At 44.0% G+C, this 26,056-nt stretch overlaps 1 protein-coding gene across 3 annotated transcripts in view; it reads left to right on the forward strand.

The window, feature by feature from the left end:
- Positions 1-19,150, forward strand: part of SOAT1 (sterol O-acyltransferase 1) — a 29,426-nt gene extending 10,276 nt beyond the window's left edge. For all 3 annotated transcript variants that reach the window (XM_071565126.1, XM_071565127.1, XM_071565128.1), the window contains exons 3-16: positions 532-590; positions 5,258-5,406; positions 5,498-5,557; positions 5,864-5,971; positions 8,029-8,311; positions 9,369-9,447; positions 10,122-10,203; positions 10,875-10,920; positions 12,014-12,143; positions 12,574-12,671; positions 13,137-13,235; positions 13,730-13,865; positions 14,668-14,813; positions 15,731-19,150. In XM_071565126.1, the coding sequence (XP_071421227.1) occupies positions 532-590; positions 5,258-5,406; positions 5,498-5,557; positions 5,864-5,971; positions 8,029-8,311; positions 9,369-9,447; positions 10,122-10,203; positions 10,875-10,920; positions 12,014-12,143; positions 12,574-12,671; positions 13,137-13,235; positions 13,730-13,865; positions 14,668-14,813; positions 15,731-15,787 (1,532 nt within the window). In that variant the 3' untranslated portion in view covers positions 15,788-19,150. The remainder of the gene's footprint in view (positions 1-531; positions 591-5,257; positions 5,407-5,497; positions 5,558-5,863; positions 5,972-8,028; positions 8,312-9,368; positions 9,448-10,121; positions 10,204-10,874; positions 10,921-12,013; positions 12,144-12,573; positions 12,672-13,136; positions 13,236-13,729; positions 13,866-14,667; positions 14,814-15,730) is intronic.
- The last annotated feature ends 6,906 nt before the right edge of the window (positions 19,151-26,056 follow it).

Here is a 26,056-nt window from a genome sequence, read left to right on the forward strand (position 1 = left end):
ATGAAAGGAGTGGGAATATCCAGGTTTGAACACAGGATAACCTTCCAACTTGCCATTCAGCCTCTCTTGGAGCTGGTCATGGTATCTCACTGATAACCATGACTTGACTGCTGTGTCTCTTGGCAACAGAGAGACCTCCTGGCAAACTAAGCTTATGTCTGGTGTAAGATAAAGCTCTGATAAAAGATCAGCACACTTGGATATGACCTTCTAAGGGTTGCTGTGATTGCTGCTTCAAGGCTGAATATGCGTAGGGACCTTGGGAAGATTTGCAGAGTTGCTGATGGAAAATAAAGCTTTCAAACATCCAGCCTGTTATCAGCTGTTGTCTGTCTTACAATACTATGATCCTAAAATACTTGGGCATAGCTTATGAGCTTCCTGCAGCTTTGATAGGAGCTTAGTGGGACCTTATTATAAGTCAGAAATACTATTAAAAAGTGGTGCCTGAACTACTGTATGTTGTGCTTTCTGTGTTTTCAGACATGCAACTAAAAATGCAAGTGTTAAATATTTCCCTTCCTTCCTCAGGCCGTGTTGATGTTGACCACGTGATAACAAGGAAAATGCAGCTGATAGCAGAAGCTGAGGTAAATGTGACACTTACTTGTGGGGTGGAGCAAGATAACTGACCCTGAATGTGTTTGGGACAGTCACTGGCCCTGGAACACAAACATCCCTATTCAGCCCTAGTTTGGGTGCAGTGACTTTTCCACAGCCCTCTTTCCCTCTCTCCCACTTGGCACAAGAGGGGAGGTGTTTATCAGATGTGGTTCTGTCTTCCTTGACCCCAATAGGTTGAAGTCCAGAGATAAGAATGAACTTTGAGACCTGTAAATTAAATGGAAATTCCCTTACCACTAACTTTTGGCAGTGTGATTATTAGCCAGCCTGCTTGCATTTTTTAAAAGCTCTGTGTCCTGCTGTCCATCAAATAAAAGGTGGCCTGGAGCCTGAATCCCACAGTTTCTGTGGCCTTCCTGAGCCTTGGTCTCACTCTTTTTGTCAGGAAACAATATCCTCAAAGAAAATAGCACCAGGTGTTTCTGACATCATCTGCGTGAGCTGCCATTGTCTTAGATTATATTAAGGTGATTTATGCCCAAATTAAATGCAGTTGAGCAACAATGAGCTGCACCCTCCTTGTTAACCATTGTTTTGTGGTGCTCATGTTCTTCAGGGCGAATCGCCCTGCACTCTTGCATCATTTTATTGCAGGGAATTCTGTGGTAAAGATGAAGTAATCTAATTGTGCCAGCTTTCTCTGAATAGTGGGGAATGGATACTTGGTGAGAAAAATACCTTGCACCTTTGAGATGTTTTCTTCTGCAATGAGTGCACTTCTTTTTGTGCTGAAACTCCCATAATTCAACCCATTAGAGGGATAGTCAGCTCAGAATTTTACTTTTTTATGTTGTGTTCTCCGGTTTATCCTTACTGAGGCCATGGGAGATCAAGCCTTGTAACTTTTCTCTGCAGACAAAACAGCCACTGTTAATCGCTGTGTTGGCAATGGATGTTTGCAGAGAAAGCTTTCCCTGTTAAGCACATGAAGCTTTCAAAGTTCCAGGGAGCACTAGTTGGTTGCAAGGGGACAACTTGATCTTGGATTTCTTTCTTCAAGAGTGTTCCTTATTTACTTATTCTCTTATTCCTTACGTTTTTTTTTCCTGGCCACCAGCTTTGAGACACACTAGTTTGAGGACAAAGTGATTTCTTATTCACAAAGAGAATCCTAAAAAAAACAGAGAGTCAGTGGCACTTTAATTGCTGAAGTTTCTCCCCAAATACAGGGAGTTCAGGTTTTAATCTGAGTCAGAAAAGCTTCCAGATTCGTTTATGGTGCCTCAAAGCTGCTACAACAGTAGCTGTAAGGTTGAGGAAAAACCCACTTACTGCAAAATACCTGGAGTGTTGGGCCCTTTTGTTGTGTGAACCGCTGGACAAAGGCTTGGATTGCAGTTTATCTTTCCTGTGAGAGGCATCTGAGGTTTGGGCAGATGCTTGGCTTGTGAAAAGCCTCCTCACTGGCAACTCCACAGATTTAAATGGGATTTGCAGCAGCTGGAACTCATGCACAGAAGGCCTTCAGGCATCTTCAGTCCACTCTGAAAGTCTTTTGCTCATCCTGCACTGAGCTGAGAATGGTGTGTTCTGTCACTTAGCACTGGCTGTTGTCACGTTTCAGTGACCAAAATTACTAAATCTGTTAGAATGAGTAAAGTGCTGGGGAACTGTTGCAGCTTTAATCTACAGGGTTATTTCCCTCAACTTCCTCTGACTTCTCATCAATTATTGGCCGGCTTCTGCTTTTTATGGCATAGCCTTCTTTTCATGCTTGTTGGTTTTCTAATTACAGTTACTGCAGAGTCTGTACTCTGGTTGTATTTCACTTAATCTTGTGTCCTGCTTTCCCTATCCAAACATGTGCACATGCTGGTGTCAGCCCTGGAGGAGGCAACGACAGCAAAGTGCCAGCTAAAAGGAAGAGACACTTCAAGAAAATACCTTGTTATATTCTCACTGAGAAGAGATTAGGCTGAAAAAGGGGAGACACTGTAAAAAAAAAAAACAAAAAAACCCCCACCACAACAAAACAAAAAAAACCAGGCACAAAAAACCCCCACAGAGTTTTGTTATGAATGAATAGTGCTTTGTTTGGCATGGAAATCTGAGCAGTCCAAGAACAGCAGGAATTTCTCTTTAACTTTTTTGGTAGGGATGCATGCTGTAAAATCAGGCTGTACCACAAAGAACAAGTGTCTTCTGTTACAGGTTGTATTCTCAAATACTCAGTATTTGTTTGGGGTTTATTTCCCCTCTTGTTTTCAAAGGAACAAGTCCATATCTCTTGCAGAGACAATCCTTTGCCTCCCAGAAAAGCAATATCTGAGAGTAGCCAGATCCTAAGAGTTTGTGTTTTGTTGAGCACTGGTGAAGCTTATTTATTCTATACCAGGCACTGCCAAATAGGGGAAAAATGTTTTTTGAAGTTAAATATTGATCTGCTCCTCCTCCTACTGCAGCTTTTGTTTCAAGAGATCTCTCTGGATCTGGCCTTTATGGAACAGGAGGAATGTGGAGTTCTGAACCATCTTGACTTTGGGGTCTTCTGGTTTTGTGTGGTCTTTACTTCAGATTGTCTTGTATCTTCTGCCAGAGAGTTAAACTTGTGTTCTTGGCTGTTGTTGCATTAGACAGGAGCATTTTGTAAGAAAACATCATCTGTTCATTAATTTTATAGAATCATAGAATGGTTTGGGTTGGAAGGGACATCACCTCATTCCAACACCCCTGCCATGGGCAGGGACACCTTCCCTTAGACCAGATTGCTCAGAGTTCCATCCAGCCTGGCCTGGAACACCTCCAGGGATGGAGCAGCCACAGCTTCTCTGTGCCATTGTCTCACCACCTTCACAGGGAAGAATTTCTTCCTAATATCTAACCTAATTTCCCTTTTTTCAATTTATTCCCTTTCCCCCTTGCCCTGTCCCTACGGGTCCTAATGAAGATTCCTGCTCAGGCTTTTGTGTAGGCCCCTTCAGATACTGGAAGGTTTCCATGAGGTCTTCCTGGAGCCTTCTCTTCTCCAGAAACTTTTCAACCTTATTAGAAAGTAGATGAGAGTTGGGATTTCTGAAGGTGACCAGGGAAACAGACACGTTTCTTGAGCCACTGCTCAGGGGGAAACTGAGGGAAGTACATAATTATCTTGTAGGAAGACTTGGACATTGGATCTGGAGGCAAACTGGAAAAATCCCAGGCAGAGGATGGTCAGATAAATGTGGCTAGCAGGCACTGGCATAAAGGAAACCACACAGTCTGCAATTATGTTTGAAATAATCCCTTGCAGTTTGCCAGTTGCCTGTGCTGAAGATGGTGGGTGGCTGGCAGTGTTCAGGAACTCAGGGTTGGCTCCCAGCCCTGTGCCATCACCAGGCTTGTCACACTTGGTGTCTGAGGACTGGACATTAAGTCTTCTGAAGGGCCAGAGATCTTGGGATCTTTGATTCCCAAAGTTCTCACTGAAATACAGCGAATGCTGCCTTTTCTTTCCTTGAGGGAATTAATTTTGATGGCTTTTTCCTAGTCATAAGAATAACTCTTAAACCACTTTGCAAATCTCAGGGTCCTTTCTGCATATAATAAGAGAATTTGCACCACAACAGGAAGCAATCCAGAGCTCAGTGTAGCATTTTCTGCAGCAATAAGTAACTTTAAACATTTTGTCATTGAGTTTCTCCTAAATGCATTAAGTTTTTAAAGAAACTGCTCAGGGTGTGGGAGATCAGGTCTTTGGAAGTTCATGTTAAGAGACTGAATAGCAGATCCAACTATATTGCAGACAGGAAAATGAAGAATTAATTACACATGCAAGTTTTCAGGCAGGACAAAAGGGATATGAAAACATCTTGGTGTTTTACAGTCTGCCTTTTGAAGAGGAATTAGAGCCCTTGTCTGTATAATTTATTATCTGGAGGGCTAGGTAATGTTTTCCTCTCTAGAAATTAAACTCTGTGTCAGGTGATGCAAGTAGGCTTTGACTGGGGTGGCCTGTGCTTTATCCACAGCTGATCAGCTCCTTTGGTTTGCACAGTGCATTTTGCCAAAAAGATGGGAGAGAGCGGGATGTTCCTCTCTGGTTTTTCATGCACCTGAAGAAGCCAAGGTCTCTAGTGAGCCAGAAACTTCAGAAGCTGCCTTAGTCTGTTAAAATGAGAGATGAAAGATAGGCTAAAAATGGTGCAACTTTGACATAACTGGCTTTTAATAGAGAAGACAACCTGTATAGAGCTGTGTGAAGAAAAGAGAGTGTAGGAGATTGAACTGAGATATTTAATCCCATGTATTGTTGAACTTGTCACTTCCCAGTTTTGTACACTAAGGATGTATCTTTGGTTAAAATTGAGAAATATTTTTTGGGACTCATGTATTGAGTTGAGCTCAACTTTCTTGGCAGTATAAAATTTAAGAAACACTTGCCACTGCACACATGCATGTGAAGATCAGTGTGTTATTTTAGTTCTCTGTGTGGCATCTGATGAGAACATAAATGTTGTTCAAAGTCCTGAGGTGTGTGAACAGACCAGGATGAGCCCCTGTTCTTGCCCAAGGAGGCTCCAACTCTTGGCAGATGGTACAGGAATGTTTTGTTGATGCCTTGCTCTGTCCTGCTCCGGGATAAGCAGAAATATAAATATTTTATGAAGATGTATCCAGCAAGTTAAACAATCTGTTGCTCTGTTTTCACTCTCAGCAACTGAAGCCAGCTTTCATGAAGGAGGTGGACAGTCACTTCACAGAGTTTGTGAACAGTTTCGTGGCCAAATCAGCACTCCTAGACTCCTCCTCTCCAGCCTCGCTGTTCCCAGCTTCCTGTGCAGAGAAGGAACTGCACAAAGCCAAGTAAGCCAGTTTGAACTGTTCCTGTAACAAGGTTATATTTCCTGGTAGCTTTATTTCCCATTTTTGTCTCAAATCTGTTCTTTGTTTGTAGGAATTCGAGGGCCCCTCCAGAACACGGGAAGATCTTTACTGCCAGGAGGTCCCTCTTGGAGTGAGTAACTTAACTTCACATTTTCCATCAAATTGACTGAAAATACCCTTGATAGCAAATTAATGAGCCTTTGCTTTGGGGAACTCTCCTCACCACCACCTTATGTTCAAAGCCATGTGGACTAATCTGTTCAAGCTTCTCTGTTTCTTTCTGAAACATCTGTACTGCAGCTTGCAGCCTTCCCCAAATGCAAACCTTAATTACAGTTCTCTCAGCACCACTGGGATAATGGCTAATTATCCTTTGCCTGAGGAGAAACCGAGGACTGGCACCCAATTTGTACCTTAATTTTTGTCTCTCCCTTAGTGAGCTGTTTGAAGTGAGTCACATCAGGACAATCTACCACATGTTCATCGCTCTTCTCATTGTCTTCATCCTCAGTACACTTCTAGTGGACTTCATTGATGAAGGAAGGTAAGAATGCTTTGGAAAGACAGGGACAGGAGCTGGAAAATGCTTCCAGACCTTCACAGGTACCTGAAACTGCAGAATGGTGCAGGAAGATGGGGGAATCCTTCCTTGGGATGCTGTTAGAAGAGGATGTTTCACCTTGACATATGTAGAATATATGCTGGAATTCCTGCTGAGGGAATATAATAGTTTCAAATTGGATAGCTGGATATTAGGAAAATACTACAAATTGACAAAACATGACAATTGTGGACAGCACAGTTTGGCCTAATGTGCTTAGTTTATCACAAGATGGATTACTTTCACTGAATATCTTTAAAGAAACAGTAGCTTTCAGCTGCTTGTGTTGCTTGAAAAAGGACTCTGTTTAGCAAAACTTTAAATACTTCACAGTCCTTCCTCTGATTAAAAAAGACAGCTCTGGAACACTGTGCTTGTGCTTAAATAAAAATAGAACTTGTTTCTTTTCCTGGGGAAAAATCTCAAGGATCTTGGCAGAGTCTCTGCTAAGATAGTGCTTTGTAGGTAGCCAGTTGTGAACAAGATTGTGAAAGGCTGCTTTCCTCACCCTTGCTTGTTGCTTAAATAGTGATTTGGCAAGCTGTATCTCATGTACACAAGTAGGATTACATGTTTATCTTGCTGATTATGTGCTCTTCAGTGTACAAAAGTAGAGCTGTATCTTGATTATAATCACTATCACCTGGTCTGGGTATAAGAACAGACTCATGTGCTACTGAATATTGTTTAGCTGATCCTAACTTGCTAGTGTATGGAGGTTGGTATTTACATCTAAAATCAGTCAGCATTTACCTCTAAAATCCCTGATGACTTTGAAAAAATAATTTATAAAGTAGTTGCTGTGGTATCAGTGACATCTGATAATTTGGATTCAGTTTGCAGTCGATCTTCCATGTGAGAACAAATATTTTTGTTGGTTTGCTCTGTGCTATCCTCTCCTCTGATCCTAGTTTAGAAGAGCTGCTTATTGTAGGAGTAAGCTCTGGCTGACTGATAGCCAGTCAAGTTGAACATCCTTTTATGTCCTTATGTTTTAAGCTTGATTAATAGACTGAAGTACTTGGTGCACACCAGTTGGTCTTTTCCAACCCAATCGATTCTATGATTCTATGACATACTTGGACTAACCATCTAACAATCCTGAGTCTCTTGGGTTACTTCTAAACTGAATCCATGTAGAATGTCCTCAGAGATCTTACAAAGGAGGATTAAACTAGGTTTGAGTGGTGGATGTTAAAATACCCCATGTCTATAGAGGTGGGGGAGAAGCCTCTCAAGGTGTTCAACTCCTGGGAAGAACTAATTCTCAGTGCTGATGTCCTGGGAGTGTTCCCCAAAAGCTCTTTTGGACCCTGGTTCCACAGGGGATCCTTGAGTCGTGTGCTTGTTCTTAGTAGGGATGAGGCTGAGCATATCTTAAAGCACATGCTGATCTTAAAGATGTGCTTAAGCCCTGTGGAATTTGCAGGTAAGCTGTGCCTGAGAGCACTGGTGGCATGAGTCCTTCTCTTATTTTCTGGTGTACTTAAGAGTGGTCACTTAAAGCTGCTGTTTCTGAGCTGAAATTGTTGTGGTCACTTCTATCATAGAATCATCATAGAATCATAGAATGGATTGGGTTGGAAAAGACCTCCGAGATCATCAAGTCCAACCCTTGGTCAAACTCCAGTCCCTTTACCAGATCATGGCACTCAGTGCCACGGCCAATCTCAGTTTAAGAACCTCCAGGGACGGGGAATCCACCCCCTCTCTGGGCAGCCCATTCCAATGCCTGATTATTCTCTCTGGAAAGAATTTTTTTTTGATCTCCAACTTCAGTTTCCCCTGGCAGAGCTTGAGCCCATCATGCCCCCTTGTCCTATTGCTGAGTGCCTGGGAGAAGAGACCAACCCCCACCTGGCCAGAACTTCCCTTCAGTTAAACAATCCCAAATGTCAAACAATTATGATGTAGAAGCTTTGTGTTTTGTAGCCATTTAGTGAAGTATTTCTAATCAAACAATGGACACTGAATGTTGTCTCTTTCCTTGTGCCTTCTAGGTTGGTCCTAGGATTTGATCTCCTGGTCTTTGTTTTTGGAAAGTTCCCAGTTGTCTTCTGCACTTGGCTGTGCATGTTCAGTGCCACAGTTGTCATTCCATACAACCTTTTTGTCTGGTGGGCCCAAGGCTATTGCAGTTCCTCCCATCGTGTGATCCACTCTGTCTTCTATGGGACATTGTTCACACTCTTCCAAATAGCTGGGCTTGGGTTTGGGCCAACCTACGTTGCTGTGTCCTATGCCCTGCCTCCAGCTTCCCGTTTCATTGTAATACTGGAGCAGGTGAGTCCCTACCCGGTATCTTTAGATATATTGAATTTCATTTTCAAAATGGAAAGGGTAGTTTTTGCTAAATGAGTCAATCTCTACTGTTATTTGTTAAATTAAGCTTGGGCTGTGGTTCAAGTTTATGTTCAGAAAGAGTAGATACTACACTTCATTTTGACCTGGAAACCCTTGTGGGTTTTTGCTCTGTAGTTACTATTTTACTGTAGTTTTTACTTCAAGGCTGAAATTTCATTTATTTCTGGTTGTCTTGTGAATGCTTAAACATTTATACTTAAATTTTGAGTACATGCTGTGCCGTAGTTCACAAAGAAGCTGTCACATTCCTCTTTAAAAAACAAGAGCCAAAAAAGGGAAGAACATAGTCATCAAGTGGTTCCTGTTTCCATTCCTGTTCCCAAGAAACAAGTGTCTTTGCTCTGCAGTCAGAGCTTTGTTGAAAGTGGAATTTTTTTTTGCCAGAGGGGAAGCAGGGGAAGAGCACGAGAGTGGAGGTCTGGTCAGACCATTAGGTCAAAACAAGGATGGTCAGAGATGAGTGTGGCTTTAAGAATTAACCATGGACTGGCCCTCCTTTTGGTTCTTCAGTGTTAAAGCAAAATACAAAGCCCCTACTCTGCAGCTGTGCACTGTTTGTGTGGCACCACCCTATTCCCAGGTAGTAGTAGTTGCTGTACTACACATCTGAATTCAAGGAGTCATTTCAAAGCATTAAAACATCCTGGCCTACTGAAATGGATAGGGGGTTTCCCTTCAATTTTAAGTTATTATTAACTGGTTAGTGATTTGCTGGTGCTATTCAGGGTCCTTGTGTATGTGATGTAAATGAGATGTTTTGACTCTCCTGAGCCATGGTTGTTACTGCAAGATTCACCCCACAGAATTGTATATTCCTGTCAGTTAAACAGGCTTGTGGGTGGAGGAAGCAGCCCTTTCCTTGAAAAAGGGCTAAACTGGAGAGAAACCAAGGTGTTGAAGGTGTTGCTGTATAATGTTTGATCCAGACTTTATTGGAAAGGGAGAGGATTTATCTGCTGATCTCTTGGCCTTGCAGGTTCGTCTTGTTATGAAGGCTCATTCCTTCATCCGGGAGAATGTACCCAGAGTTCTGTCCTCTGTGAAGGACAAGTCCAGTGAGTAACTTGCCCTGCTTTATTTGACAGCAGGGCATCACCAGTCCTGGTTTTCCCTCCATTGCTTTGAGCTGCCCTTGTGAGCTGGAGAGGTGGGATTTGAAGAGGGGACTTGGGATGGGGAGGTCGAAGGGCTCTGCATTGTAATTTCAACCTGAACCTGGTGTTAGGTAATGAGTTAGACTTTTGTTCAGGTCTAAGTCATCTCTGGCTCTTAAACCTTTGTTCTATAAAACTCCCTATTTTTGCTTTTGAGAGCAAAAAGTGTTTGGAGGTTGCCTGCCCACCTCCAGCTCAGTGCTCCAGCTGAAATGATAGCAGGTCTAGAACAGAAGCTCTTTAAGCAGGACATGCCAGAGCTGAACTGAACCCACGTGTTGATACAGGGGCCTTAGAGCTTCATCTCCCAGAGGAGGAAAGGAAATGTGACACCAAGGTGTTAGCCCCTATTTAGTTAGTTACCCTCACTTGTTAACTGGGCTTCGTGGTGGGGAGTCTCCATCTCAGAGGTCTGGTTCACTTTGCTCTCTGTGAATCCCATCCCATTAGTTCCAGGCTGAGGTTTCTGAGGTGAGAAGGGTTCTGTGTTGTGAAAGGGTACTGGGAAAACTGAACTGTCAGTAAGCAAAAAGATTGCAGAGTGTTCATTTGTTTTTGCTTCCCTCTCTTCCCAGGCACAGTACCTGTTCCCAGAATCTCTCAGTACCTGTACTTCCTCTTTGCTCCCACCCTCATCTACAGAGACAACTATCCCAGGTAATGTGAGCAACAACAGAACATTAAACTAGTCTGAAAACTGAAGCCAATGATAAGCATTCCTGGGTGAGATCAATTAATGAGTGAGAGCTTTCATAAAGATGTGGTTAAGCCAGTAACCTGGCAAGGGCAGGACCTGCTCATGGAAACCCACTCGCAGTATTTTGACTTTACAGTTCTACTTTTATTTCCTTGGGAAATGTACTTGAAATGAAACAAATAAAGAGGTTGCTACAGGTGATGCAGTGGTGGACAGTTACTGCAATAGGTTGTGTGTTTTATATGCTGCTAATGAGCACCCCTGTCTCGGGTTTGAGGGGAGAGGCTGAAGCCTTTAAAAGTGGGAACTCCCAGACTCTCCTGTGCATTGCTGGGTTGCACTTTGGCAGAGTGAAGTCAGCAGTGCTTTGTGTGACTGTTGGGCAGTCCCCACCTCCTGTGTAACTGTGCAGTGCTGCCCTCCAGACACTTTCCCATTTATGGAATTCCTGTAGTTTAAACTGAGGAACCAGCAATTTAGGCAGACATCCCTTGGGTGTCAGGAGACTAAGAATTCTGGAATTCAAAACCCAGTTTCTTTTCAGAGAAGGGGTCAGTAAAGTCAGTAATTGAAGGGAGGGATTTTCTGCTTTGAGGTGCTATTTATGATATCCTGTGTTCTTTTTCCATAGGAATCCCACAATAAGGTGGGGCTACGTAACTACCAAGTTTGCACAGGTGAGTAGTGCAGCTTTCTGCAAAGGGGCACTCTTGGAGATCATCTGAGCTGTGGCCTCAATAGCACTCCCTTTGGCATTAAATCACTGTTTACTTGCTGTGGGCTTACCAGAAAAGAACACTTTTTAGTGACTAAAAAAGAAACTGTGATTTTGGTGCACTAATGGTTGTGTCAAAGAAAGAAAAGAAATTAAGAATCTTGGCTTAAACAAGCCTTTAGACTCCATTCCAGGTAATAAAGCTCTGTGTGTGCAGCAATACCCATATACTGGCTTTCTTTCTTTATCCTGATTCTGATGCCCTGGCAGAGCTGCCTCCCTGCAGATATTCCGGGCATTTTGGAAATAATGAGACCTGGAGTCCAAATCTTCAGTGCTTATTTGAGCTTAAGGTTGACTGGTTCTGCACACCTGTGGCCGTGAGCTTTGAAAGCTTCTTGTGGGTGTGTTTCCAAGAAATGGATTTGTGTGATTGAACCCTTTCCTGTCACACAATGTGTTCGTGGTTTAAAAAGCAAAACAGTATAAAAAAAAAGGCAGCATGAATAGGCATTTGGCTGCTTTGCTCTTGGACAAAAGAGGGTGACAGACCACACACCTGCCTTACAGCAGAGCACTTAAACACTGACTTGCATTTTGACCTCAGCATCCAGACCATGGGATCATGAGCCAGAGAAAGCCTGAGGTAGTTTGGCCTGTAAACATTTCCTTTGGGATAAAAGAAAAGTAAGATTTAATATTAGATTTAACTGCAGTGAGTATTTTTGAATAATTTCTGCCCCTGTCTTGGACCTCATTTTGGCATTGGCACAGAGCTTTTGTGTCATAGCTTGTGAGTTGATAGGACTGGGAGGAACTGACAGCTGCTGTAGCAGAAAAGACAAGTTGATTTTGCTCCTGGCTGTCAGTGAGCTACAGGGATTTCTGTGGCTTACTTTGTGCCTGGATCCTTTGGGAGGTTTATTGGCAGCAATATAAAATAAATTGTTTTGGCTTGTGTTGGCAGCTGCTGTGCTCTTCAGAGCTGGCAAGTGGTGATGTGTTAATTGTGTATTTCTCTTATGAAGTCAGACTTTTGGTTATTTTTATTCCAGGTGCTTGGTTCGCTTTTCTATGCCTACTATATCTTTGTGAGACTCTGCATTCCTCAGTTTCACAACAGTAGCCAAGAAACCTTCAACCTTCGAGGGCTGGTCCTGTGCATCTTCAACTCCATTCTGCCAGGTAAGGCCTGGTTCCGTGAGTGACTTGCTTTTGTGGGAGAGGTGGAAGGGAGAAGTACTTCATATGAGATTGTGTTAGTTTTGGCTTTACAGAGAAGTATTCATGACAGGCAGAGATCAGCAGAGGAGCTCTGGTGGGCAGATTTCAGCATTATAGTGTTAAACTTCAGAATCAGCACAAAATAAAAGCTTGGGTTTGAATGGAACTGTCTTCAAAGTGAAGTGTGGGCTCTGTGGCAACCTTACTGTTGCTCTCTGGGTTAAACATGACCTGGTGTGGTGAGAAATTGAAATACTTTCATCCACCTGTACAAAACAGTAAATTTTATCTGTGTCAGTGCCTGTAAGAACAGCCTTGACTGTGTTACCTGCTCTTGGTTATAGCTGAGGGAAAACATTACAAACCCAGTGTGCATCTCCCTTGCTTCCAGGTGTCCTGATTCTCTTCCTGGTGTTCTTTGCATTCCTGCACTGTTGGCTCAACGCATTTGCTGAGATGCTGCGCTTTGCAGACAGGATGTTCTACAAGGTAAGAATCAGGAGTTATAGCTTATTAAGCTTCTAAAAGTCATTGTCCCAGTGAAAAGGAAAGAGGAGAAAACTGAGGATGGTTTTACCAAACAAAACATCCATGGGATTTTGCTTGTTTTGTGCTGTTAAGCCTTAAGTTTGTTGCTGTGCTGTAGAGCAGATTTTATTTATGCTTGGCCATCTGAGTTGTTTTAAGGTGATAGACCCTGTGTGTAAACAGAACCAGCCACCAGACTACCCAGCAGCTCCAGTAGCACTCTTTTTGTTCTTTTATCATACCAGCCACCTGCAGTTGAATATACCAATTGGAATGTTGAAAGAGTGATTGAAATCATTCTTTCCTGGCCAAATTATGTTAGCTTGGTATCATTCTGTTCAGTATTTATCAACCTGATATCCCAGAAAAGCCCTGTAGACTGGTTTATGCTTCATTAGATTTATAGTCTTTTCACTGTACTTTCAGGACTGGTGGAATTCCACATCCTATGCAAACTACTACCGAACCTGGAATGTGGTGGTACATGACTGGCTCTATTACTACGCCTACAGGGATTTCCTTTGGGTGAGTAATAAGCAGATGTATTCTTTTCTTAATTAAACATCTAACTACTGGGCAAAACAGTGCCTTTGTCAAGGTGCACCATCCCTGTCCGTTCAGAAGCACAGAAATGTCTCACCTCAGCTGTTATGGGTATCCACTGTGCATTATGGAGAGAAATGCATTGCTTGTTTCCAAGCCCTTAGTGTGTGCAAAATGTGGGTATGAGATGTCAGAATGCAGGGGTTGACTGCAGCTGGAACTCATGTTGCACTGTTTTGATGAGCTAGGGTAGATATTTCATGAGTGGGCTCAACCTGAGCACTGTGCAGAGGACCAGAAATACACCTGAAGAAAAACACTTAAGCCCCAGGGCACTCTAAGGCACTGAGCATTTCATGTGTGCCTTGTGGTTGGAGGGAGGTCTTTCTTAGCTCAGGAAAAAAATAATGTTACAATAAACAAACCAAATCCACATCAGAGTAGCTCCTAATACTTGGTATTCTTCTCTCTTCCAGTTTTTTGGTAAGAAGTTCAGAGCAGCAGCTATGCTGTCTGTCTTCACCGTATCAGCTGCTGTGCACGAGTATGTCCTGAGCATCTGCTTTGGCTTCTTCTATCCAGTTCTCTTTTGCCTGTTTACATGCTTTGGAGGTAAATGCCAAGGAAGAGAGTATGGGAATGGGTTGTGGGGTTTGTGGGGTTTTTTTTAAAAGTATCCTTTGCCCTTCTATTAATGATTGAGTTGTTCTTTAGACCCACACAGGACTGTTTCTTGTCCAAGGGTTGCAACTGTCAGTCCAAGCTTTGTGAATGGATTTTTGCAGCTCACTAGATATGTATCTGTATACACACAGAGGATTTTGAAACTTGGGTCTTAAATGAATGAGGTATTGGTGAAGAGGAAGATATACTGATACATATGATATACTGATATATATGATACACTGCTGGTTTTGTCACTGCATTTTGTTTAATGGCACTGCTTCCTCTTTGCTGAGCTGTAGTTGAATCGTTGTGTGTCAGCAGGTTGTAGGTCTTCCTTCTGAAAGTCATAGTGTAAGACAAGTATTACTCTGCTACTACATTGAGGAATAGCCTGTTTAAAAATTAGAGCTCTTGCATTTCACTTTTGAGTCTGAGTTGGAGGACTCTAATAATCTCTAGGCCACCTGTGCCATGTCTTGTCATCAGTGTAGCACAAATACTCATCTCCAGAGGCACAAGCTGGGCCAGCTTGTTGGCAAACTTAGTGGAAGTAAATGTCAGAACCAATTCCTTTGCTCTATTGCCAAGCATAATCAGATTTTCTTGCACTATACTGACCTCATGGAGTGACTTTGTTGCTCCAGAGATGAAGTGAAGGCAAGGGAAGATCCAGTGAAATCAGCTGATCTTTGAGTCTTGAATTGTGAGTTTGTCTCTGAACAATGCTCCTCATTTCACCTCTTTCCAGTGGTCTTCAACTTCACCCTCAACGACCGTCGGAAAGGGCCCATCTGGAACGTGATCATGTGGACTTCCCTCTTCCTGGGCCAAGGTGTCATCATCTGCCTCTACAGCCAGGAGTGGTACGCCCGCCAGTACTGCCCCACGGAAAACGTGAGTGACCCACCTTTCCCAAGGGGTAACCGAGGGGCTGGGCCTGGACAGAAGTTAAATGGCGCAAGCTTTTCTGGCAGTGCTGCATCAGGGTCTTCAGGAGCTGCTCAGCCTACAGACCGCCTGACAGAAGTGCTTTCAGTAGTGCTCTTCTTATTAGTCACAGAATCCCAGACTATTCTGAGTTGGAAGGGACCCACAAGGATCATCGAGTCCAACTCTTAAGCCAATGGCCCGCACAGGGGATTGAACCCATGACCTTGGCATTATTACAACCAAGTTTTAACCAACTGAGCTAATCCCAGGGTAATGCTGGTGGTATTTCAATACTGGAAACAGGATGACTTTCCCACATTCCTAGGATATAAACCAGCATGCTAGACCTCATTTAAGTTGTGGGAATGGAGGTCAGGAGAAACTTTTGTAGGAGTTCCATGAAAACTCCACTTGTTGTGCCTCTCCCAGCCTTGATTGGGTGGCAGTGAGAAATCATTGTCTGTAAATGGTCAGTTTGGGGGGTTGTTGGTGTGTTTTCTCTGACTTGTAATTCATTTTCTTGGGTACCAGATTCTGCTCTACATAAAACCTCCTGCTGTACTAGCAGATTTCAGATTTAACCAAAGGTATCCTGAGGCAACCTCTATGTTAAGTCTGATTCTCCTCAATTAAGAGTTTGCCATTGTAAATGACTTGACTTCTTGATACAACATGCTACTACACAGCATTTACCTGATGCATGTGAGGACTTGTGGCTGTAGCTGCACTTCCAGGCACTGTTTAATAAGGGCAAGAACAAGATTGCAGGGTGTAAAAATGTGGTTTGATCTTTCCTGCTAGCAAAGTTTGACTTCAGCAGCTCACACCACAGCCGGTGCTGTTGGCCTGTCACTAACTCACTGCCTCTCCATGTTTTGCAGCCCACATTCCTGGACTATTTAAAGCCACGCTCGTGGTCATGTCATACGAAGATGTGAAAATGGTGTCCTCTGGCCGTGCCATCACAGAAAAACAGAGTTGTCCTCCAAGTATTTGGACCAATGATCTAACTCACTACAGACTTTTTCTAAGGGAAGTTGTGCCTCCTGATTATTGGGGAGAAACTGTAATTTTTTTAAACATTGCTGAAGCAAACCGGTTGATCTGGATTGCAACAGACTTCATAGGAGGCAGCATCTATTACGTGCTGTCCCACTTTGAGCCATTTCCATGCCAGTAAAACATTGAGCTGAAGGTGGAATCTACTGGAATCCTATTCATCCAGGGGTCCCCCCTAAGTTGCTGCTTTTCTGGACAAGAGGCAAACTAGTCAGATTTGCTGGTAGCTCATTGTTGGCATCCGTCCATCTTCCTTAGCCATCCTTTTGCAGGTTTTTTTCTCCCTCTTGGTAACAGGATGTCTACAAAACTTCGGTTCTTCGTGATCCTGCAAGTGGCAGAGCAACAGAGGGTTTGCCTCCTTGCTATGAAGATAGCCAAACTATTCCTGGGTGGCATTGAACTGTGTTCCATGTGTGTTGGCTGCCAAAAATGGGCAGAGGAAGAGGGGATTGTCAGTGTGCTTGTGGCTGCATTGCAGAGTCGGGTCCAGAATCAGGGCATGGTCTGTGGAGTCTATATGACTTTTCACACTGAAAATTTGTTTTCTCTGTATTCATTTAGTTCCCAACTGTCTTACAGCATTTTTGTTCTCTGGAGGCCCTTGTGACTTGAGGAATAGTTTTTCTTCTTGCTCTTCCTTTCTCCTGTTCTATATAATGAATGTTTTTACATGATTAACCTGTAACAGAGCTTTTACTTTAATTGGCAGGTGCTTTAAGGTATACAGGTTGTTAAGGGTTTCTTTACTAAGAAAGACTTGAAATACTACAACACAAGTGTAGGAGAATGGGATAAACATTACAGGTATATGGCACAATCTCCTTTGGCCATGTGCAGCTCAGCACTTGGTGCCACTTGCTCACATGTGTTGCAGCAGCTTCTAATGCTGTTGAGGAAGGAGGGCTGACCCAGTGTCGCTTTGTCATCTGTCTGTGTCTGCTCTGACACTGTGGGGACTTGAGGTGGAGATCAGCTTCTTGGGTATTGCCCTCTTTGTGAAGGGGTAGGATGTTCTCCCATACACACCAATATAAGCAGGGGCATTATGTGAATCTGATGTTTCCATAACTATTAACTCTTCAGAGTCCCTTCAGTTTCCTTCTTCTGATGGGTGCTAAGCACTAAAGGGAACTTATGTAGGATCTGGATGTGAATTGCTTCAGTTTCACTGGAACTGCAGCTCTCATTATTGGAGAGGGTCAACTGATGGAGGTACCTTGACTTGGTGAAGAAGGTGACCTTTTATAGCGATACCTTAACTTTGGTGACAAAGATTTCAGAATTACTCAAATGTTCTTTATTGGCACTTTTTGGTAACAGCATTTCCATACTGACCTACAGCTCTGAGTGTTTGGTACCAGCAGTATTGGGGCAGCTGATGGACTTGTCTCCCAACAACTTCGTATGTTCTTTGAGCTTCTGTTCTCACTAACCTGAGTCAGAAGTAATTTCATGGAAGATGAGTAATACTTAAACTCTTCCAGGTGTTCAATCTTCTGTAAGAAGAAATCCCGCTCTTGAGAAAGGACATTGTGTCAGGGCAAATTTGCCAAATGCAGTGTTTGTGTGTGAGGCTCTCCCCTGAAAATATCTCCTGCTAGAAATTGCTTGTTGAAACGGTTGAGGTAATTCCACAGGAAGGGGCTCATGTATATACTCAAACTGGGCAGTATTAGTATATAAAATCCTGAGAATTAAATGGATTACTTTATCCTCATTCAGCTTGAGTAATCCTAAATCTTTCGCCATACCTTTTGTGGAAGAAAAGAACAGAAGTTCTGGAAAAACTAAGCTTTCTTATTGAAAAAACAGACAAAACCTCCACCCTTTGGCCAAACAGTTTTGTCACCTCCTTGGTACAGGATGAAATTCCGTCCAACTCTTTTTCATTTGGTGCTCAAAATACTTAATAGATGTGACTGCACTTAAAGAGGGTGTGATGGATTAGGGACTTCATTTGTCATCTTCTTGCCTGTGTCAGGTCTTGGTGTTCTCAAAAGGAGACCAAATTCATGGTGGTGGCTCACTCTGTCCCCAGTTTTGGTGTTTCCCTCACAGCTGGCACTGTCAAATGCCCAAAAGAAACATCAGCATTTACTGTGTCAGCATCCTCACTGTTTGAAACCTCAGGGCTTGAGCATCTGACAAGCAAAAGGCAACCAGAAAGGGATGCTCAGCTGTTGGAACTAGTCTTAGTTTTTGACAAGTTGAGGTTTTCAGCCTTGTAGATCAAGGTATCTGGCAACCATTGCATTAACAATTTGGATTACTTTCAGTTCTGTGGTTTTTTTAATTGCTTTTGAATGTGGCCTTATTTTCATTTTTCTTGAGTATGCTGGAGGGGAAATACTAAGTCTTTTGCACATTGCTGGTTTAATTAGAGTCAATTATACCATGTTTGGGTTTTCTTAGGCTGTGAGTGCCAGATCTAGCAGTCAAGTGTTCTGGTCAGTAATGAGGATGCAAAGGTTCCCAACCTGCCCTTTACAATATAATATAATATGTACTGTTTTCTGTGCTTCTTTCCAAGACAAGAACTGTGCAGCTTGCTTCCATGGTAACTCCCTCAGTTATGAGGTGGGAAGCTTCCAGCCTTGGAATGGCAGCCAGTACAGCTGCAGCTCCTTGCTCAATAACCTCACGAAAATCAGTATTAATACAGCAAATGCATCCTGGTTTTCATGCAGAAAAGGGAAGACTGAACCTCTGTGGATCCTCATGCCTTGTATGTCCTCTCTCTGGGGGTGTTTGGCTTCCAGCCTTCAGGGGTGAAGCAGTCCTGTACCTTGAGCTGTGTGCTCTCCTGTGACAGCCATCCAAGCACAGCGTGCACCGTGGTGTCAGCCACGGCAAATCCTGGTGGATTTTTCACTATGGAATGGCATGGATTGCTGAAAGCTGCTGAAGGGAAATGTATCTGTTGGAGCTCCTGCTTACAAACGAAGATGGGCTGGAAGGACAGTGGATTCAAAGAGTGCACATGCTTTGTGGCACCAGGATGATGAACTGGCTCCCCGTGGTACCTCTGAGCCAGCCTCGGCTCATCCCTCCTCCCAGTGCCTCCAGCCATGGTGCCCCTTCCCTGGCAGTGGCAGGGGACAGCCTGGCCTTGGTCCTGGCCCTGACACCAGTCATTCCATGATGCAACCTGTACCGTGTTCTGTCACGCACAAGAGCTGTTTATAATCTACTGTATTACAGCAGTTAAAATATATTTTGCTATTAGGGGAGGAAAAAAATTGCCTTGGTTTGTTTTTTTCCTCTGAGGGTCCTGGTTCGGGAGTTACAAGAGGGCACAGGGGATTGGGGCAGAATAAGATAGGTGGGGCTGCTCTCCTGGGAAGTGCCTTGGGAAGGGAGGGAGGGAAGCCTGAAGCTGCCTGTGCCCAGCGCTCCAGGGAGCCCCTGGCATGGCTGCCTCCTGGATGAGGCTACAAGTGTCTTTACAAGGGCAGGGAGAGGACAGAGATGGAGCCAGTTGTGCCATGGCAGACCCTAACCTGGAGGTAGCAGGCAGGGTCACAGGATGGATGGGGGAGATCTGGGCTGGGTGCATGGGGAGGAACTCCTACACAAGTTCTTCAGGTTCTGGAAAGCAACAGGAAACATCTGAGGTAAGTACCAGCTGAGAAGGGCACTTCGGGTTTCCTAAGCTGCCTATTGGCCATCACATCCCAGTGAGGGTCCTGCCCTTTGGCCACACCAACCCCCTGCAGTGCTTCAGGCTGGGCACAGAGTGGCTGGAGAGCAGCCAAGCCGAAAGGGACCTGGGGGGACTGAGTGACAGGAAGCTCAACAGGAGCCAACAGTGTGGCCAGGTGGCCAAGAAGGCCAGTGGGATCCTGGCCTGGATCCAAACTAGTGTGGCCAGCAGGCCCAGGGCAGTGACCCTTCCCCCGGACTCTGCCTTGGGGAGGCCACACCTTGAGTGTTGTGTTCAGTTCTGGGCCCCTCAGTTGAGGAAAGAGATTTGAGGGGCTGGAGCGGGGCCAGAGAAGAGCAACGAGGCTGGAGAAGGGACTGGAGCACAAGTGCTGTGGGGAGAGGCTGAGGGAGCTGGGGGTGTTTAACCTGGAGAAGAGGAGGCTCAGAGGTGACCTCAGCACTGTCTAGAACTCCCTGAAGGGAAGTTCTGGCCAGGTGGGGGTTGGTCTCTTTTCCCAGGCACTCAGCAATAGGACAAGGGGGCACGATGGGCTCAAGCTCTGCCAGGGGAAATTGAAGTTGGAGAGCAGAAAAAACTTCTTTGCAGAGAGAGTGCTCAGGCATTGGAATGGGCTGCCCAGAGAGGGGGTGGATTCCCCATCCCTGGAGGTTTTTAACCTGAGATTGGCCGTGGCCCTGAGTGCCATGATCTGGTAAAGGGACTGGAGTTGGACCAAGGGTTGGACTTGATGATCTCGGAGGTCTTTTCCAACCCAATCCATTCTATGATTCTGTGAAGCCTTTGCCGAGGCTGTTTGGTCTCCAGTGGTTTCTTTAGCCTCAAAAAATAATGTCAGGGAGCCTGTTTAGTTGATCACCCTGACCTCTCCCACTGCTGGGCATATTTCTTGCTCAGTAGTGACAGCCATGTGTGCCTCATGTGCAGGGCTGCCTGCAAGCCCCAGATCAGCTTTGGCATTATCATAATCTTCAGAGCAAGTTCAGAGACCTGACAGACCACCCTGTCAGTTTGATGGGTGATGGAAGGTAGGCAAAGAAGGGATAAGGAGCACAGGGAGAGGGAAAGACTGAACTGGGAATACAGAGCTGGATCTCTTCTGTGGGCTTGTCTTATGGTAGGTGGCTGTGCTGCCTGATGGACCAGTTGTACTGTTGGAATGCGGGTGGAGAGATTGAAGGGAAAGATGTTTGGGGATTAAGAGTTGCTAAATGTGTGCTTCTTAAAACCATCCTTCCAAAGGATGCCAGGCTGGCAGGGATGCTCTGTGATCCTCAATTAAGAAAAGAAGCTGCTCTCCTGGTTCTAATGGACTTAACAGGGAATAGCTTTACACTTCTTTGTATATGTGTTGCTTAGCAGGGCTATGAGGGAGGAATGTTTTGTTCTTTATCAGATGTCGGGTATTTAGGCAATAGAGCATTGGCAGACGACATGAAAAGTGATCTTGTGCCAGCAACAAGCAACATGAGATTAATCTGCCTAAAACCCATGATCTCATCCATCTTTTTTGCCCCAGGAGAGGGAGCCCTGGCTGTAAGCGTGGTCTCAGGCTAAGCAGAACAGACCAGTGCAGGGTTTGGGCTGCAGTGAGGGAACAGTGGGCTGGTGTTGGGTGGTGGAAGAACAAGCTCCTCCCCTCCATTTCAGATGTGTCCTTGACTTGTGTGACACTCTAACTGGCCAAGAAGCTGAAGATTCTCTCCATTAGATTTTCAACCCTTTCTTTTTGGCAGAAACTTTTCCTGAGGGTCACTGGGATCAGAGAGAGAGGGTGGTACAGCCCCACCTGCTCCTCAGTGCTGCTGTTCGGGTGTTTCTCTGGGTGTGTCACTAACTGGGAGAAGGGAAGTCCTCAGACAGGTGTCCCAGTGTTACCCTGATCCTAGAACTCACCAGCTCTCCTGACACAGTTCAGGCTTGGCTGTTTCCATCTGCTTACAGACATAGATTGTTTCTGTTGGGCTCTGAATCATGCAGAAGGAAAGGTAAAAGCAGTGTGAAAAGCTGCTATGTGGCTGTCAAACCTGTGGCCTTTTGGGAGGGGACCAGGAGTTGTGCACATCTCCCATGCTTGTACAAGGGGGGTTTAGTGACAGAACAAGGGAAAATGGCTTCAAACTGAAAAAGAGTAGGTTTAGATTTGCTATTGGGAAGAAATTCTCCCCTGTGAGGGTACTGGGGCAATGGCACAGGCTGTCCCACCCCTGGAAGTGTTCAAGGCCAGGTTGAATGAGACTCTGAGAAACCTGGTCTAGTGGAAGGTGTCCCTGCCCATGACAGGGGGCTGAAACAAGATAATCTTTAAGGTCCCTTCCAACTCAAACCACAATTCTATGAAGATTAGAAAACTGAATTAAGCCTAGGGTGAGGAGATAATTTCTTAGGATCAGGCAGGATTCAGACCTGGCCAGATGTCCAGCAGATTCTTTGAAGTAAAGTACTTCTTCTCTAATGTGTTTGCCAACCAACTACTTCACCATCATTTTCTATTTCCACATAATTTAAAATACTGTACCCAGATTGCTTACAATTCCTCCCAAAATATTATTCTTTGTTAAGTTTGTGTTTCCTTGTTTGTGTGTCCCCCTTGTTTGTGATCTACTTTATGCTATTCAAATCTAAAACCTGTTAGCAGAACTTCAAGACTATCTGGGAGATCAGGGATTTAATTGTAAGGAGCAGTGGACTCAACCACCTCAGCTCCATTTCACTGGTGGCAAAGCTCCCATCTGCCAGATGTCTCTCCTCTCAGGAGACAACAAGGCACAGAACTTACTTTTTTTCCTCCAGTTAATAGACAGAAACTGGCTCACACTGGTCCACAGGCTCCATGTTAGTGGAAAGGCACTGACCAACATCCTCAAGCCTTTCACAATCCTCTTGGCCTCAAAGGCAGGGACCTGCCTGTGATGGGCATCTGTTCATAGAGTCATAGAATGGATTGGGTTGGAAAAGACCTCCGAGATCATCAAGTCCAACCCTTGGTCCAACTCCAGGCCCTTTACCAGATCATGGCACTCAGTGCCATGGCCAATCTCACTTGAAAAACCTCCAGGGATGGGGAATCCACCCCCTCTCTGGGCAGCCCATTCCAATGCCTGAGCACTCTCTCTGCAAAGAAGTTTTTTCTGCTCTCCAACTTCAATTTCCCCTGGCAGAGCTTGAGCCCATTGTGCCCCCTTGTCCTATTGCTGAGTGCCTGGGAGAAGAGACCAACCCCCACCTGGACAGAACTTCCCTTCGGGCAGTTCCAGACAGTGCTGAGGTCACCTCTGAGCCTCCTCTTCTCCAGGCTAAACACCCCCAGCTCCCTCAGCCTCTCCCCACAGCACTTGTGCTTCAAAGTGTAGTTTATGTAGCTCTATGATTCTCAGTAAAATATTTGGTATTTTGGTTGCTATTTGAACTTTAAAATTTTGGTCTAGTTCAAAACATGCATTAAATTTTGAATGAGTGTTTACTCTTTGCGTTTTTCTCTTTGCTCCATGTCACCCTTACCTCAAACTTTTCTTTTTTCACCTGTTTCCCCTTATTTTTTGTGTCTTTCTCCCTTCTCCCCATTTCTTCTCCATAAAATCAAACCAGATCCAGGCTGGGGTAGTTCTGGCCTCCTCGGTGTGAGGCTGCACAGTCTCTGGGTAGCAAACAACCAACAAGGAGTGAAGCACCCAGTTCCAGCATGCCTGGGGAGGCTGAGCCCCCCTAGTGCTGTCTCAGAGGGTTTGCAAGGGCTGTGTTGTGGAATTACAGGCATTTTCCAGATCTCTGATGTATAAATATCCCAAAATAGCTAGGGAAAAGGGAGAATTCCTCTGAGCTGGATCAAAATAATCACAACAACAGTCCCTTTTCCCACCCTCTTATCCAAGGTTTGCAGGACACAGGAGACCTGGCTGATCTGCAGGAAGAAACTGAACAGTTCAGGGAGAGGTTGGAGTAGAAATAGTGTTGCCTCCAGCCAGGCAAAACTGCAAATTGTTTGCAGCAACCTCAATGAGCAGCTTCAATACTTTCACAGTGACTGGTGAGTGCCCCGGAGGGAAGGAGGGGAGTAGCCACTCTCCCAGCTGCCTGGATCAGCAAAAAGCATCTACTGACTCTCAGGTGCTGTGAGATTTGGTACGATCTGCAATTTGCACATCCCTCACAGCTCTGCTCTTCCGCTTGACACCTTCAGTTTGTTAATCAGATCCCTCACAGTAACTCCAAAGTGGTGTTGTGGGTTTGTATTTAGGTTCATGCCATCCTGCTGCAAACCAAAGTGTCCCTTTTGCAGCTGTTTGGCTGTAACAGAATCCCCATTTAGTTTGGTTCATTTCAGCTGGAATGCACAGGCATCAGTGCTCCAACAGATCATTCAGTTCCCTCCTGTACAGATATATGAGACCCTGAGAAACGTGAGGTTTCAAACCCAGCCTTTTTCTGTGTCCAGGTGATTATATTTTGAAGGACTTCTTTTAGTTATCTCACTGTGATATGTTAAATAAAACAGAGCATAATTGCAAGCATAAAATGCAAGAATATACACAGTATGTGCAGTAACAAAAGACATGAATCAGAGATTGTAATTATGGAGTTAATAATGTCTGAATTTTCAGTATGTGCTTGAATTTGATTTTCATCTTTGCTGGAAGCAATGTATTTTCTCAACTGACAGCCAGTGTTTATGTTGAGTGAGAGAACAGAAATCCCTGGATAAGTAGGACCTTGCAGTTCTCACTTCTCTCTCAAGTTACAATTTGTGTTGCCAGCTTGGTACATTCAAAATATATATCAATATATATTTGGGTTTACTAAAGGAGTTTTTCCTCAGCTCTCATACCTTCTTTCCCTCTGCTGTAGCTCTTCTCAGATGATGAAAACATACCAGATGAAATCCTACATGACATCAAGGAGTTGATATATGTAAGATTTGGGTGGGTTGGATTTTATTGTGTGGTATCTGCTCAGGAAATTACCCTGTGTTACCTGAGCCCCAGTGAGCACCTAAATCCATCACCAGTGCAAACAAAACCACAGCAGCTCAAATCTTTTGTGCTGAATCTACACATGAGAAGTTATGATTGACTAACGCCACAGTTCAGTGCATTTATCTCACTAACACATTTGAGCATTATCTGACCAACAACTCTGGTGACTGATAAATTATATTAATCCACGGAAATGCTCAGGATTGCCACCAATAAGTTTTCAATTTATTTACTAGCTACTCACTGTGACATGTTTATGCTCATGGACTCCTCACACTTCTCTTACCTGACTGCCATCACCTTTCTGTTGCAGCCAAAGGATGGTCCAACTTTTGGGGGCATATCAGGCTTCCTGTTCTTCTTTCAGAGGCTGAAAGCAGACCCAGAGCTGTAAGGAGCTCTGCCTGGAAGAAATTAAGCAGAGGCCATATCAGGTCTACTGGGATTTCAATATAAGGATAAATGGTAAGGATAACCAAATTTTGTTCAGTCTTTACTTGGGGATGTCAGGAAAGCAGCAGGTAATAAAAGATCAATTAACACAATCCATGCCAGCCTTTTCCAAAGCTGCAGTCTGACCCTCTGATATGTTCTGAGAATCAAGAGCATTCAAGGGACAAACTCCAAGAAACTTCACTTGCAGTCACAGGTGAAAGTAATATCTGAAATTTTAAATGTGCTGAGGAGCAAAGAACACCCAGGGCAGATCTGACACAAGGAAGTTGTATGTTATGTTCAGAGGGAGAGTGGGAGGCTTATGATTATGTGGATAATTTATGGAAAAGAAAATAAAGGGAAAGGACAAATGTTTAAAATGTAAATTGAAACATTACTTTGAAGATCATGAACCAGATAATGCTGAGTGCAAGGGGAATACTTTTTTTATACCTTATCACTTATGCAAAGTTATCTTTATCTAGATACTGAATTATCCTGATAATAAAGTATGTAAATGTTTTCTTTGCTGATATAAACTTATCATCTCCCGTGTAAGATAACAAACAATTGTTGAGTAATTTGCAACCAACCTTCTCAACCTTTGCCTCTGCAAGACCTTGACTCATTCCTCATTTCAGAATTGTTTCATGCCTGATGTTTTTTTAATAATTTGATTTTTTTTTTGGCAGACTAAAACTAAACTGTCAGGAACTGCTACTCATGTTTGCTAAGCTGCTTCTCATACTGTCATCTTATTCTTTCACTCAGGATTATCCTGTGCTTTTCCCTACACTATCTTATGCTCCATGCTATATTTCAGGCTACAGAAGGAACTGAGACAGCTAAAGGAAATAAATAAGCATTTATCATTATGAAGAAAGAAGAGAAGGTATGGGGTCAGAACTGCCCAAACACCAGCAAAAAGTCAGCAGCAGGTTGTCATGATCTGAGCACAGGGCTGGGCAGCACAGTGTGGATAGCTGATCCAAAATTGCTTCAGCCAGTAAAGTCCAGGAAAAGAAATTTTAGCTTATTTTAATACAGACTTTGGGAATGGGGCCATGGGAAAT

Source organism: Pithys albifrons, chromosome 10 (genome assembly GCF_047495875.1).
Source record: "Pithys albifrons albifrons isolate INPA30051 chromosome 10, PitAlb_v1, whole genome shotgun sequence".
Taxonomy (NCBI): Eukaryota; Metazoa; Chordata; class Aves; order Passeriformes; family Thamnophilidae; genus Pithys; species Pithys albifrons.